The following is a 16,303-nucleotide window of genomic DNA, read 5'->3' as shown; positions in this document are numbered from 1 at the left end:
CATACACAAAAGCGCATACAAAACACTTCTGGGCATGCACAGAAGCGTTGCAAGCATGAGTGCAAACCAGTAGCAACAGGTTTTAAAACCCACTACTATTCTAAAGCGTTGCAACACCTTTACCAATCTGTCATAGTGATCTAAGTGTGTTAAACCATTGTGTTAAACCATATCTTAACTGGAGGTATACATCCAATATTAATCTATAGTCAGTGAAGGGCTACCAAACCTTTTACTACCACACTGTGGGCGTGGCTTATGCAGGATGCCCTGCATTTTTCTTTCAACATCTTTCAATGAAAATTGGGTGCTCTGGGGTGGAGCTCCATTTTTGCTACCCCACTGTGTCCCCCCCCATCCAGCCAGTTGCCCACTCCTGTCTGTAGTTGATAGTTACAATAACAGAGGCTGAGTTCACATAATATATTAAGTCATAATGAAACCTAATTGTTCTGCAAACAGAAAATGTTTGTACACTCTGGTTTTTCACAATGTCAGAAGCCTCTCACCATGATTAAAAATACCTGTACACGGAAGGGAGTTGAGATGGTGGCATGCATGGCCCCAGAACATGGATTTTATACTTTAATATCCTTTCCTTGTTTTTAAAGGTTTGCATCAGTTCTAGAAGTGGATCCTGGATAATGAGTCGTGTCTGGGACAAAGGCTACCCTTGGGACATGCTGATCATAACTCGCTTTAAAACATTGCTCAAAAACACCCTCCCAACAGCCATTTCTGACTGGCTGTATGTGAGGAAAATGAACAGCCGGTTTAAACATGAGAACTATGGCCTGATACCTGTGAATGGGTAATGTATGAACAAGAGCTTATACTGAGATCCTGTGAAAACACATTTCTTTCTGCCAGATCCACACTGAGGCAAATTTATTTATATTCATCTTTTGAGTGATTTTTAATACAGCTTTCATAACATTATAATAAACAAACTAATATAATAATCCAAAGCTCATGCAACAAAAAGCTTTAGCTAATTCCTAATGAAGTCAGAGTAGATAAGCTGGTGGAAAAAAATAGAAATAATTCTAATATATCTGATGATGGATCCAAGAATGGGGAAACTGCCTTAGCATATTAATAAGCCATTTGTAAAATGATACTAGGAGACAATTGTTTAAATGTATGACTAGAGTAACAGTATTGAATATATTTTATTTAATTCTAATCTTGATGTAAATACAACTAAATCAAATTCAATTTTCTTCTGTCCTCTGATTCTGGTAGTGTAAACTTGGCCACTTAAAAACCAAAAAGCTTTTGGCCATAAAAAAGTTGTACACTCTTGATACAGACATTTCTCTCTTTTTTGGGGTGGGGATGAGAAACACCTAAAATCAGAAAAATTCCACTCCTATAATGACACCATTTTGTTCAATGCTAATAATAAAACACTAACATTGGTGTCCTCATATCATTTTATACATGATATCTACAGAGGCGTAGAGGGATCCTCCTTTTTGATGGTACTGAAGTAAATTAACTTTTAATAAATTTGTGCTTTGGATTACAGTGATCTCTCGATTAGCACGGGGGTTACGTTCCAAGACCTCCCGCGCTAATCGATTTCCACGTTATAGTGGTGCGGAAGTAAAAAACACCATCTGCGCATGCGCGCCATTTTTTTCATGGCCGCACATGCGCAGAAGGTGGAGCGACGCAAGTTCGGAGGCTGGCAATGCAATGGTGATTTTTCCGGGCTCCTTGCCGCTACCCCCCGCCCGCCCGATTCGCCCCGCTCACCGGCTTTCTTGGGGCAGCGCTGGCGCCAATGGCAACCTTCCCTCCTTCCCTCCTTCCTTCCTCTCACCGGCTTTCTTGGGGCAGCGCTGGCAGCAATGGCAACCCTCCCTCCTTCCCTCCCTCCCCCCTTCCTTCCTTCCTTCCTCTCACCGGCTTTCTTGGGGCAGCGCTGGCGGCAATGGCAACCCTCCCTCCTTCCCTCCCTCCCTCCCTCCTTCCTTCCTCTCACCGGCTTTCTTGGGGCAGCGCTGGCGGCAATGGCAACCCTCCCTCCTTCCCTCCCTCCCTCCTTCCTTCCCTCCTTCCCTTCTCTCCCTCCCTCCTTCCCTCCTTCCCTTTTCTCCCTCCTTTCTCAAAAAGCACTTAAATAACTATGTACTGTGTAATGACAGAATAAAACCCCCCAGCCCTCACCTGTGTTTGAATTTCATTCACTCAGTCATTCATTCATTCATTCATTCTTCTGTACAGTATGTACAGTACCTGTATGCCACTCAGTCCCAACACTTTTAACCCATAAATTACCATTTCCCATCCCCTTAATTACCATTACTGTACACATTGAATAAGACTCTTAAGTTATGAACAATAACATATTTATTTACATTTTTTGGGGTGGGGTGGGGGTTAGCATAACTGGGATAACTAGGGATCTTCTTCTATCACCATTTCTACAATGGACGCTGCAGGTGATGGTGTGACAGACCTCTTGGTTTTTGTGACAAACATGGTCATGGGCAGTTGTTGGCGCCGTTTCTTTTTCTGGCCTAACATGGATCTGTATGGTGCAAAGATGTTGTCAAGGGAGGCGTTAAACTGTATAGAGCGAGTCATGTTGGGATCCCAAAGTTCCGCCATGCGTTGCAGATGTGCAGCAGTTCTGTTCATTTCTGCAAGCCGCTCAAGCGTTAGGCCTATATCTTCTTCTTCCTCAGCTTCTTCAGCTCCCTCTTCCTCCTCTTCTTCACTCGCTGACCTGGTCAGCTCCTCCAGATCTTTGTCTGTCAGCGGTAGGCCATGCTCATCAAGCAAACCATTGACTTCATCTGGTGTCATATCAACGAAGCCTTCTCCACCCAGTGCCTGTGCCAGCTTCACAGAGGTCTGGACTGCAGCATCTTGGATTTCTTCGGGAGCAAATCCCTTGTAATCATGCACCACTTCTGGCCACAATTTCCTCCAGCAGGCATTCATTGTCTGTGTCTTCATATCCATTAAGGCATTCTGAATGTTCTTCAGACAAGATGCAATTGTGTACTGACGCCAGTAGGCCTTCAATGTGAAGTTTTCATCAGCATCCATTGCTTCCACGATGCTTCCAAGAGAATTGCGCGTGTACAGTGCCTTAAATGCACGGATAATACCTTGATCCATCGGCTGGATAAGCGATGTGGTGTTTGGTGGCAAGAATTCGACTTGCACTCCATCATGTTCATGGTCCAGGTGATCATGGCCTCCACCATTGTCCATTAGGAGAAGCACTTTGAAATCGAGTCCTTTGCGAGCCAAATACACCTCCACCTGTGGGATGAAGCACTGATGAAACCAGTCCCGCGTGAGGGGTTTTGTAATCCATGCTTTAGGATTATGCATCCAGTACACTGGCAATGAATTCTTGTTTCTGTTCTTGAGGGCTCTTGGATTTCGTGACTTATAGATTAGCCCTGGCTTCATCAAAAAGCCTGCTGCATTCCCACACATGATCAAAGTCACTCGATCTTTCATGGCCTTAAAGCCAGGGGCTTTGGCTTCATCTTGCATCAAGAAAGTCCTTGAAGGCATCCTCTTCCAGAACAGGCCTGTTTCGTCCATGTTGAACACCTGTTCTGGAAGGTAGCCCCCTTCTGCAATTAGGTCTTTAAACGTGCCCTGGACAAAGTTTTCTGCTGCACCTGTATCTGCTGAGGCAGCTTCTCCATGCAATGACACACTCTTCAGGCCATAGCGCCGTTGAAATTTCTCAAACCACCCTTTGCTTGCTGTGAATGTGGCTGGGGCTGAAGAAGCAGAAGAATGACAGGAAAGGGAGAGAGAAGTGACTTGAATGAAAGCATACAGAGTAAATGCCCACCTCCTTCCCTCCCTCCTTCCCTCCTTCCTTCCTTCCTTCCCTCCCTCCTTCCCTCCCTCCCTCCTTCCCTCCCTCCTTCCCTCCTTCCTTCCCTCCTTCCCTGCTCCTTCCTTAAAAAACACTTAAATACAGTATGTAATGACAGAATAAAAAACCCCAGCCCTTACCTGCGTTTCCCTCATCTGCATCGCCTTCTTCTGTGTCTTCAAGACGGTTGTACAATTGTTGTGCCTTGGTTCTTATGGTGTTGGTATCCAAAGCAATGCTCTTTCTGCGGCAGTCTTGTACCCACAGGGACAAAGCAGCTTCCATCTTCATAAGGCGCTTGTTTCTAGGCGTCACCATTCTTTTTGCAGCCTTGTTGAATGCCATCAGAGTACTTTGCCTTATCTTTTTCTCGTCGTTCCGAATGGTTCGCACACTCGATTCGTTGATCCCATACTGCCGACCAACATCTGCATAAGAGCGTCCCTCTTTCAGCATGTCCAAAATGTCAATTTTCTCTTTAATTGTGAGTATCCTCCTGCTCTTTTTAGCGTCGCCGCCTCCACTCCGTGTGCAACGTTTAGGAGGCATCTTCCAACAAGTCTGAACAAGTTCCAACAGTTGCAAAGCTTTTTTTTGTGTTTGCAACGATTGGTCGAGATTTTGGCCAATCAGCAATCAGTATGACGTCATCGGGCGGGAAAAACCGTGGTGTAGAGAAAAAAACGCGGACTTATTTTTTAATTAATATTTTTTGAAAAACCGCGTTGCAGCGTTTCGCGCTAATCGAGACCGTGCTAATCGAGGGATCACTGTATATGAAATAACAAATATAATAGAATTTTTTATAATTCTAATAACATTAGGATTAATATAAGTAAAGATGTATTCTTACAAACTGAATTTGTAAAGCTGAACAAATTATGTTCCATTCCTTGAAGCAGAATAAAAAAATTGCCAAATCAACAATACTAATGGGCAAGAAAAAAAGCCAAGTACGGTATGTACTTTGGATGCAACAGTACCCTTTCATAATCTCTGGGGGGAAAGCCTTAAAATGTCAATCTGGTATCCTGCTGGAAAGAAATTAACTTTTTAACTAAAACTATTTCTAGATAAAATAACTATAACAGCAATAATTTGACTTTTCTAAGAAAGATACCATAAACTGCAAGAAGAAATCTATAAATAAATCACAGTCTCTCTGAATTGTGAAATAGTTTAAATATTCTTCTGAAGTGAGTTTGATTTGTTCAAGACACACACTTCACTTAATACAAACACTGAGATTAGAAGAAAGTGGTCAAAGTTCAGAAAAACTATTATTTTCTCATTCATATCAATTCAAAGCTAAAATCCAATCCAGAAAATGTTTAATTAAATATAAACTTTTGTGTCAATCCCAATAAGCTAACATTATTTCATTCCTTAACTTTTTCTTTAGGAGTTGGTTTTGAAAGCTTCAGAATTTTTAGCAAAAACTTGAAGAATTTTAAACATTTTTTCTGGGGAGTGTAAGTCTGTTCAATATAATAATCCCTAGTACAGCTTTGTACTATGATGACTGTTTTGTAACAGTCATGAACTGTGATATAGGGCTGATTTAAAGAATTTGGAATACAAGATTTGGAGACTTCCCAGATACAACCCTAATTAACACTATATATTGATTCCTATAAAACAAGGTGAGGGGGGGATGAAGAGACAGTCTGTATTGGAAGAAAGGATCATGATTCGGGAAGAGAATAGTATCACTATGCAGGTCAATCTAGTTAGGATGATCAGTTGATCTAATTTACTGGCAGTACCTAAAAGGATGGACTAGTGTAAAAAAAACCCATTGGCCTGATTTTTCTACAGTAATGGCTAATATGGAGAGGCATTAGCCAGGTGATAAACGTGCCTTCTCATAAATCTGTTGGCCTGATCTGTCCATTGGTTCATTCAAAGCTGTGTTAATACCTGCTTGCCTGAAAATCCCGTTCATAGGAAGCCAATATCTTTTTACCATTTAAGCTGCTGTTGTCCCATGCTGCTTGTCCAGATTGTGTCACTTGGTGACATAAACTTAGTCCAAACTGCAGACTACTACAATACCCCATTGGACAATTTTCTTGATGTTGGCTATATCTATATATCTACATACTTTACACACACACACACACACACCTCTCTTAAAAATCCAAACACCAAAATAAATATAAATGAACAATGAAAACAATACAATGGAACATTGAGAAAGATGCGTTTATTATAATAATGCACAACTAAAAAGTTTTTCACACTTCTCCTGGACAATGCCTGCACTTCCCCAAGAGAGGTAAAACTTATAATTTGAGAAATCTTCTAAGAGAAGCTGTCAAGAATGCAGAATATGGATGTCCAACCTTTTGCCTTGCATGGGCCATATGTAAAATATTTAATGTTAAAAGTTTATGATCTTGTGGGGAGCCACAGTATTAGTTGTCCAGGGCAGCATGAGGCACAAGGCCTGCAGGTTGGACATGCCTGCTATAGATCCTGAAGTGAGCAGATTTACATATTTACCAAAATCCAATCTTATAACTAAGAACAAAAAATGTTTCATGCAAGGTGGCTGAACCATAAGATGGAAATGGCTGCAAATATGGATCGGTTGAATCTGAAGGGCAAGACAGAACTATGAGGGAACTCCCTGGATTTGGTCCACCACCCAAATATTCCTCATTACTGTTTTAAGATATGACATATTCTTTGATGCCTTTTTTTCTCATGAGCTGGTTTTTATTCATATTACAAATTATTTATGCTTAAGTGGCTTCAATGGCAAGTCAAATACATATATATATAGCTTTTCAGGACCAAAAGCCACACTTGGCCATACAGTGGTGTGATAAGTCATATCCCAAAAGTGATGAGGCTAAGACAGGAATTGAAACTCCGTCTCATTAAAATTGTAATTTGGTAGGAACACTTGGAGGTGCCCTAGGACCATATTTACAAAAGACTTCCGAGCCTGTGGTTTTCCACTTTGGCCCAGGTAACACTTAGCATCATTCATGAATGTACTTAGGTAAACATATGCACAATTTTAAAAGTAACAACTGGCTAAGAAAATCAACACGGACAATTTCTCTTGAAGCTAAGATGAAATTCCAGGTGGAAGTCTTTTTCTTTCAAATCTGCTCTGCTGAATAAAAAATGAAGTTTGTATGTTTGAATGGGTATCAAACAGTAGAACAGTGCAATGTAAATAAACATGAAAAAAAGAAAACTGGGGAAGAATAAAATGGCTGAGAATTTATATCATAAATCCATGTATCATAAAACATGCAAATGCATTTGATAAAATTGTTTAAAAAGAACAATAATGTTGATAAAGAGCATGTATCAACATTCTGTTGCTGCAGATCAGATAGAAAGGATGAAGCAGAAAAAAATGAAGAATGGTCCCCCTACTTTCTTTCTGTAGGAGAGAGAGTGGCAGAGTCAGGGTGATGAGTTAAATGAGACATCGGTTTAGAACCCTTATAAGTCCAAACTTCCTTGAAAACTGTTGACCCTTATCTAGTTATTTTCAGGTGCAGAATGTTAATCTAAAACACGGGTTTCAAACTTATGTCATCATGGTGGCATCATGTGATGTATTTGGACTCCCCCTCCTTTGCTAAACAGGGCATGTGTGTGGCCCATGTGTGACACTCCAGTCTGCGGGCTGGGAATTTGACAGCTGGTATAAAAGATCCCTGGTCATAAGCTTTAATAATAAATCAGTAGTTCAGAAATTTGACATACAGACCTTGTTTTTTATACCTGACATATCCTGAGACAGTAACTATATAATATACACTATATGTTATATAAATATACGGTATAAGCCTTTTTAAAAAGTGATATATGCCAACTTAAAGGTCACCCTCTCTTCTCTTTCTATCTAGGACTCTGCGAAAGGAGCCTGTCTTCAATGATGACCTCCCGAGCCGCATTATCTGTGGCACTGTTGTGGTTAAACCCAATGTGAAACAATTTACGGAAACCTCTGCAATATTTCAAGATGGGACTGTGATGGATGGCCTTGATTATGTCATCTTTGCTACAGGCTACACCTTTGACTACCCTTTCATGGATGATGAATCCATTATAAAGAGTAGAAATAATGAAGTCACCCTATACAAAAGTATCCTCCCGCCTCTATCGGAGAAACCAACCATGGCAGTTATTGGCTTAGTCCAATCTCTTGGATCAGCTATCACAACTGCTGAGCTCCAGGCTCGCTGGGCTACAAGAGTATTTAAGGGTTAGTGATAACACTGTACATCAGGATGTCCCCTGTTTCACATCTTACTTGACATTTTCATGTCTTCAAATTAATATAATTACTAGTCCTAATTTTACATGAATCATACAGAGCTGGCTTTTAGTCAGAATAAAATGTAACATCTGATATGAATGATCCACGACCAGAATCTGAATTTTTGCTTGGGTAACTGCAGTTACCTTGTCAGACCAGGGTCAAAATATTCTGAATGATCATCCATATATAATATTTTATTTTGTTTTTTAAAAGTTCTTTTTGATAATTCTTTGCCTATATCCTGCTTCTCAAATCATATTGAAAATCCAGGTGGTATATTCTGAAGCCATTTCACTTAAAATAAAGCAGAATGTATGGATAAAGAGATGGGTAGAAGGATAAACTTATCGTATCTGTGAAAAAGTGATTATCAAGAAATCATAGTCAATTCTTCCTTCTTCTACAGGATTATGTAAATTGCCTTCAAAGACCACCATGATGGATGATATAGATGAGAAAATGGGGAAAAAGCTCAAATGGTATGTATTAATTGCAGATATGATCTTTTAAATCTCTACCCATGTAAGAAATTTTAATACCATCACTTCAAGTCCTAAAAGTCTTTTTAACTTTTGGGACGATTTACTAAAATAGTAAAAGTACTTTAGAGACAATCTATTACTATCTTTGTCTTTAGTCTATTTTATTTTATTCAAAAGAAAGTTGAAATACAAATCACTTTTACTGCACTTGTATCAAGAGTGCAGTGCAGAAACCACAGGCTGCCCGCAAATAGCTGAGGAGATTTTTCTATCCTTATATGAAGAGACTCCAAACTTAAAACAATATATTCTTAAAGAAGAGAATCTGCTCTCTCTAATGGTGCTAAATTGAGAGAATCCCACAGGATCAAACAGGGCATCAAAGATAGCCAAAATGTGGCAAATATCCGTTAAGTACCAACTTTGAACTCTTATATATTTTCTACAACTTGAAGGAAAGTGCTGCAAATTGGAAGTCCTCATTGCAGCTGTGTACTTAGTACATCTGCCAAAAAGCAACCTGAAAGGCCAAGTAGTTTTGAAACTACAGCAGCCTGAAGTTTGCTGTAAATTCATTTTTCAGGGTTTTTTTTTTTTTGCAAAGTTTGAGCCTGAACTATGTAAAAAGTAAGAGAGCTAGGTACATGGGTTTTTTCAGTTTATAAAGCCATACAAGGTGTGCAGGTTGTCCAAATGTCTCCAACATACTACTGAAACTGCCGTGTTTACAGCTTCTAGAATGGCCCAAAATGTCATTTTTGCTGACTCGGCATTTTGCAACCCTTTATTTGAGGTCTCCTAGAACTCCCAAGTTTTAGTCTTTTGAACTAAACTTTTGCACAGCATAGTTTTATATCATAAAGAATCTATGTGCCAAATTTCATCAAAATCTGAGATGGTAAGGTGGGGACCACTGGTCCACTCTACACGGAATGACCCATATACTGTCTGGATATTTCAATCCAAGGTTAAAAGAAAAAATTAAAAGAGATAAACTTCAAATATTTTGTGAATTCAAAAAGTACAAAAATCCTGTGGTGAGAAGCCAGTATTAATGCAAATCAAATAATAGCACTCTACCATCCAGAAATATGCCATGCTTCCTTAAAGAGAGAACAAAGATTGTTCAAAACAACAGAGCTCCTATTCAAATCCAGAGAGCAGCATTGTCAGAGAACCAGCTTTGGCAGCAAAAACACCAGATTTTCAGTAAGAATGAAAAAGCCTCTTAACGTTCAGTAGCCACCTTAGGGAGCAGTCTTTTGTCTTGATGCTCTTACATTTGAAAAGGAACAGAAAATAAAATCTCTGCTTCTTGTAAAAATTCTAGAGGAGTCTGGTAGCATTTTTCTACTACAATGTTTTATTTAAAAGACATAAGCTGTCATGACCTACATTTTGCTTCATCATAATGAAAAATGACAGAGTTGAAAGCGATCTTAAAAGTCTTCTAGTCCAATCCCCTAATTCAGTGATTTTCAACCTTTTTTGAGCCGCAGCACTTTTTTTACAATTACAAAATCCTGGGGCACACCACCAACCAAAATGACACAAAATGTATATCACCACTACGGGGGCCTCTTATAAAAGGAAAAAAGGTCAAATATCTATATATACCATCAGGATAGACATAACCAGCTGAGGCTGAGGCTTCATCTAGTGGGGGCAACATTTACCTCCAGTCCTGACCAGGATTAGAAATCGGAACCATGGGGAGGAGTAGCAGCTTCAACTACTTGCCACGGCCACACAATGACAAGTGTGCGGGCAGCCCGAGTGGGGACCTTCCTGGGTGTGGATGAGAGGCGGCCTGCTATTGGTTCATCACTAGTGGTCGGGATGAATCCTAGAAGGTGATTGGTCAGTGAGCATTCCCTGTGCCTCCACTCTTCCTGTCGCTGATAACTGGAGGGATTGTGAGGGAAATGTTTATGTTCGGATGGAGGCGGCTGCCAGCAGGTTGGATAAATGGCCTCCGCGGGCCATATCCAACACGCGGGCCATAGTTTGGGGACCCATGTTTAATTTCCCCATGGCACACCTGACCATGTCACACAGCACACTAGTGTGCCAGGGCACACTGGTTGAAAAACACTGCCCTAATTCAGTGGTTCCCAACATGGGGCCCATGCCCCACAGGAGGGACAATTTGATTTTTAATGGGGGCAATTGGAACCTTGTTTAAACCAAGTTATTGGCCTTTTTAGCTTGCTCTACATGAGTAGGATTTACTTTTTAAATAATAAGAATTCTATGTCACGGTGTGTGTGTGTGTCAGGATTTTAGAGATGCTTAGGTGGGGAACCACTGCCCTAATTCAAGCAGAAGATCCTATATACCCGTGATGGCAAATCTATGGCATACAGGTGGCATACAGAGCCTTCTCCCCAGCTCAGCTCAATTGCGCATGTGCATGGCCTCCCCCCAGCCAACTGATTTTTGGGACTGCCGTGCATATGGGGGAAGGGGGGCAGGGTGAGCATGGGGGTCACATATGTACAGGGAGGCATGGCATGTGGGGGGTTGCATTGCGTGCATTGCATTATGGGATGGCTTTTGGCACACTGTGACAAAAATGTTAGTCATCACTTCTATATTCCATATTATATTGTAATATTATTTCCTTGCATATATTTCACTCGTGACTTTAAACCAACATTAAATAAAGGAGAGTGAGGCTTTTTTTAGTTTTTCCTGGTTTTCAGCAATGCTTCTACTAAACTTTCTCCTTTCTTTTTTCTTTGAAGGTTTGGCCAGACTGACACCCTGCAAACAGATTACATTGTCTATATGGATGAACTCTCCTCCGACATAGGTGTCAAACCCAACATCCCACTTCTCTTTTTGACAGATCCCTGGCTGGCACTGAAAGTCTTCTTTGGTCCCTGCAGCCCATATCAGTTTCGCCTCACTGGGCCAGGAAAGTGGGATGGAGCAAGAGATGCCATCCTAACCCAGTGGAACCGAACATTGAAGGTCACAAGGGCACGAACTGTACCAAACTCTCAGAAGTGTTTCTCCTTCTCTGTTTTGCTCAAAATCCTTGTAATTCCATTTCTCCTGGCTGCTATTTTTATAGTGTTGAACTAGTAACTTCAATGTCAAATTAAATAATGTCATGGGATTCTAAACTATGTTTTATTGGAAAGCAAAATAATCTCAGGTTTTATAATAAAGTCTTCAAAAGAGTGCTGAAAACCTGCATATACAGAGTCCACATAAAATTTGACAAACATTTTAAGAGATCATCAGCCAAGTATTACATCTGCAGATTCCTGTGCAGAAGCCAGATGTCTGGCCTCTCCTACAGCCTAAGCCGGAAATATCCTGGAGAATTGTGGCCAGTGGCCCAAAGGGTTCTACATGACAGCACTTCAGATATTGAAGGTAGTTGCTATCCCTCTGTAATCTTCTCCAGTCTAAACTTCTCAATGCCTCCATCCATGCCCTTTATTCAGCTTGGCATTTTTTTTTCTTTAAAAGTATTCCAGTAGTAATGTTGGGATTGGTCTGGGTTCTTTTCTTTCCAATTATGGGGGTATCGGGTTAAGCCAGAAGTAGTAAGGTCTGTTGCCAACCAGGAGCATATTTTAAAATCTGCTAATGTATTGCTATTTTGGCTCCTCCAAGTATCCTGCAATTACAAGAGTTTTGTCATTCTATCGGGAAAGAATGCATATTTTGTACTATTCCACTTTAATAGTATTCTGAAAAATAAATGTATCTTTAGTTGCAGCAATTCAACTTTCCGCAATTTTACTGTCCAGAAAATAATGAGAGATGTTGAATCCAGGTTTTGTTGTTTATTTTTCAGTGTTAATCACTACCACAATCTTGTAAGGGACAAAATTTATTTTTATTTCTCCCTGAGTCAGTAGAAATGAACAAAAGGGAAACAGACATCTAGACCTTAATAGGAACTCCCCCACATACAAATATTTATAACGACAAAAGGAGTATGCATTTTTCCAGTTCAGAGATGAGGACTGTACAAGGAAAGTAGAAAAGTAGTTTTCCATAGGTGTCCAAAGACCTGGGTGTTTCTTTGTTTGCTCAAATTATCCACTGGTTTGCTCTTTACACTGTGCAGCCAGCAGAGTTACATATAACATCAGAAATGTGGTCAAAGCATTGGGTTATATTGCATAATTTACATAGGGTCAGAGTTGGCTCACTGTCGGGATTCCAATGGATGCCCTAAATAAATCATGGGTTTTGAGTCACGCTTCAAAAGAAATCCAGTTATTTATTAGGAGCTTCCTGTTGGTACATTCCCAAGTGGAGCCAACTCTGACCCTACATAGTTTATACTCCAATATGACCCTATTTTCCCCTCCTCCCAGGGCGTATCATTAATCACATTCACTAATGGAGCAGTTTCACGGGTTGTAAAGTCCACTCTGCTCACACTGCTGTATGTAACCCTGAAATACAATCTTGAGTGAGATAAGGGTGAAATGTGCTTCAGTCTTTGGCTGCTTTGCCATTTCACTGGTTTCCCATCCCCTCTGGCCTATGGCAATCCAGGGATGCTTGTGAGTTGACACAGCACTCTATAACAGCAAGGATGAGGGTCCAGAGGACCTGATGGTAAGCCAGCCCACTCATTGTTCCTGTAACTATAGTGGAGTTCCGCTTGGGATGGCGTGGGATGTACCGGGTGATGATTGACTCAGGATGTACCCATTGCCTAGTCAGTCAAGCGATAGTCATTGCCTTAGGACTCCTGGTACAGGAGATGGCCAAGCCTATATATTCAAGCAGGCTGATAGCTCATTGTTGGGCGGGACCCTAGCAACCCATGTCACAGAGCCTATATGACTAGAGATGGGACAGAATTGGGAAGTCATTTGGTTCATAACTGTGGCAAAGATGACTGAGTCCATTATCCTGGGTTTAACTTGGTTAGATAAGTGGGGCCCCACAATATGGTGGGAAGGTGGGTATCGAAAGCTGAAGATAGTTATCAGACCCAGACCATCTCTGGATGAATAGGTACAGGGAGGGGCCAAGAAGGAAATGTGGGGGGAAGTCTGGAGAGGCTCCAGAGCTGGGGATTACTCCTTTCTCCCAGTCTATGCAGATCTAGTGGGTATCTTTAGTGAGAAAGATTGTGAGATACTACCTTCTCACTGCCACAGATTGTGCCATCAAAATTACCCCCAGAGGCAAACTACCAAACCAAAGTTGTACTCTACAACACCAAAGGAGATGGGAGACCTGCAATAGTATATTGACAAAAACCTGGTTAAGATTGGCTTGCTTGCGGATTGCAGCTCCAATACTCTTCAGGGAAAAGAAGGATGGAACACTGCGTTTGTATGTTGATTCCCAGGGGACTAATGGGTTTTGTGTGGATAATATGTACCCCTTCTCTGTTATGAAAGACATGCTTGCCCACTTAGTGAAGGTCCAGTTTTTCAGCAAATTGGATTTGTGGAAGGCTTATTGCCAGGTCCCTATTATACCAGAAGATGAGTGGAAGATGGAGTTCAACTGTCCTTTAGGGAGCTATCAGTTTTAGGTGATGCCATTCAGTCTCCAGGGAGCCCCAGATGTATTCATGCAGCTGATTAACAATGTGCTACATGACCACTGTACCCAGGAATAATGGTGTACATGAATGACATATTTATCTTCACCACCACTATGGAGGAGCATACCCAACTGGTACAGCAAGTGTTAAAGAAACTCTTGGCATCAAATTTATACTCTCCAAGTGTGAATTCCACCGGATCTACCTGGACTATTTGGGCTACCACATATCCAACACAGGGGTGGAAATGGATCCACATAAAATCCAACTGCAATGGCAGGCACCAAAGACATACCAGCAATTACAAAGCTTCCTCAGCTTTGTGAACTTTTATAGACAGTTTATCCCGGCATTCATTAGTGTGGCATTGCCATTGACCAACTTTCTAAAAACTATGATTAAGCCTTGTCCTTGCCAGTCCCTCCAGTGTATGATAGACTGCCAATGAGCATTCAAACTGCTAAAGGGATTGTTTGCCAGGAAGCCTGCCTTGAAACAAACAGACCCTGGATGGCTGATTGTCATACGGTGATTGATACCAGTGACATGGCTGTGAGTGCCATCCTACTGCAATTAAATAAGCAAGACCAGATGCAATCTTGCACATACACTTTCCTCAAGCCCTCTAGGGGTCTTGCACCTATGGCTGACCCCACCTGACTATGGGAAGATATAGCCAATGACTTCATCATGGAATTGACAGGAAGCAATGACCACACTGAAATAAACCCAGAGGCAGGGTTAGGTGAGAACGGTACCTTTATTCAGCTCAGAAAAGGTAAGTGACTTTCAGCTAGTACTGTCTGCTCTACCTGGGAGAAACAGCTCCTTTTATACATTTGCGGTTCCCGCCAAAGCAAGAGCAGCCGCGTCTGAGCCAATCAGGAGCGACTTCCTGATTCTAGCTCAGACAGCGCTTTAACAAGGAACAAACTATTTACAGAGATACAAGGTAGCCATTACAGGATATAACACCCCTCCCTCCCTAGTTTGGATACATCCATCACGAAAGCCATGTGACAAAGTCGTCCAATCTGCCGGGTCTCCGCAAGGCTCGCTCCGACCTGCGCAGTTCAGTTGCGTCCTCGCTACCGACGGTGGAGGTCGGCTCGCTGTTGCTCCCCCGGCGCGGCTGGAGCCTATTTTGGGCTCCGGCCTGCTGATTTGGCCTGGTAGGCACAACGATGACTTCGGAGGAGGAAGATGGTTCGGCGTCGCTGGAGGATTCTCTCTGACCCGATAAGTCCATTTGAATGTCTAGTAAATCGGGTTGCGTGTTAAAGTCTGTTGAAATGGGAGAGTCTGTGTCATCGGTTTGCTCCAGGGAGTTTTCCATGCGTTTCCTTACGTGGTCAATGTGCCTCTTCCACATTCGACCATCCTCCAATTTTACAATACAGTGGTCCCTCGATTATCGCGAGGGTTCCGTTCCAGGACCCCTCGCGATAATCGATTTTTCGCGAAGTAGCGGCGCGGAAGTAAAAACATCATCTGCGCATGCGCGCCATTTTTTTTCATGGCCGCACTGTGCAGATGGTGGGGTTTGCGTGTGGGAGGTGGGGAAGACCCTGGGAAGGTTCCTTCGGCCGCCTAGCAGCTGATCTGCTCGGTAGCGCAGCAGCAGCGAGGAGCCGAAGATTGGAGTTTCCCAGCCGCCCACGCAAAGGGGAAACCCCATCTTCGGCTCCTTGAGCTACCGAGCAGATCAGCTGCTAGGCGGCCGAAGGAACCTTCCCTGGGTCTTCCCCGTGGCCTCGGATCCTCGCTGATGCCCGCCCGCCGTTTGCCGCTCGCCTCGTTCGCCGCTCGCCTCGTTCGCCGCTCGCCTCGTTCACCCGCCTCGTTCACCCCCCGCTCGCCTCGTTCACCCCCGCTCGCCTCGTTCGCCCGCCTCGTTCACCCCCCCGCTCGCCTCGTTCGCCCGCCTCGTTCGCCAATCGCCTCGTTCACCCCCCCGCTCGCCTCGTTTGCCCGCCTCGTTCGCCACTCGCCTCGTTCACCCCCCCGCTCGCCTCGTTTGCCCACCTCGTTCGCCACTCGCCTCGTTCACCCCCCGCTCGCCTCGTTTGCCCGCCTCGTTCGCCACTCGCCTCGTTCACCCCCCGCTCGCCTCGTTTGCCCGCCTCGTTCGCCCC

General features: G+C 42.6%; 1 protein-coding gene across 1 annotated transcript in view; it reads left to right on the top strand.

The window, feature by feature from the left end:
• Window positions 1-12,371, top strand: part of LOC139164508 (flavin-containing monooxygenase 3-like) — a 31,952-nt gene extending 19,581 nt beyond the window's left edge. The window contains exons 6-9 of the mRNA XM_070746721.1: window positions 612-811; window positions 7,735-8,093; window positions 8,557-8,629; window positions 11,380-12,371. Coding sequence (XP_070602822.1) covers window positions 612-811; window positions 7,735-8,093; window positions 8,557-8,629; window positions 11,380-11,722 — 975 coding nt within the window. The 3' untranslated portion in view covers window positions 11,723-12,371. The remainder of the gene's footprint in view (window positions 1-611; window positions 812-7,734; window positions 8,094-8,556; window positions 8,630-11,379) is intronic.
• The last annotated feature ends 3,932 nt before the right edge of the window (window positions 12,372-16,303 follow it).

Source organism: Erythrolamprus reginae, chromosome 3, assembly GCF_031021105.1.
Source record: "Erythrolamprus reginae isolate rEryReg1 chromosome 3, rEryReg1.hap1, whole genome shotgun sequence".
Lineage (NCBI taxonomy): Eukaryota > Metazoa > Chordata > Lepidosauria > Squamata > Dipsadidae > Erythrolamprus > Erythrolamprus reginae.
The sequence above is the reverse complement of the archived record's forward strand: the minus strand, read 5'-3'. Positions and strand labels throughout refer to the sequence as shown.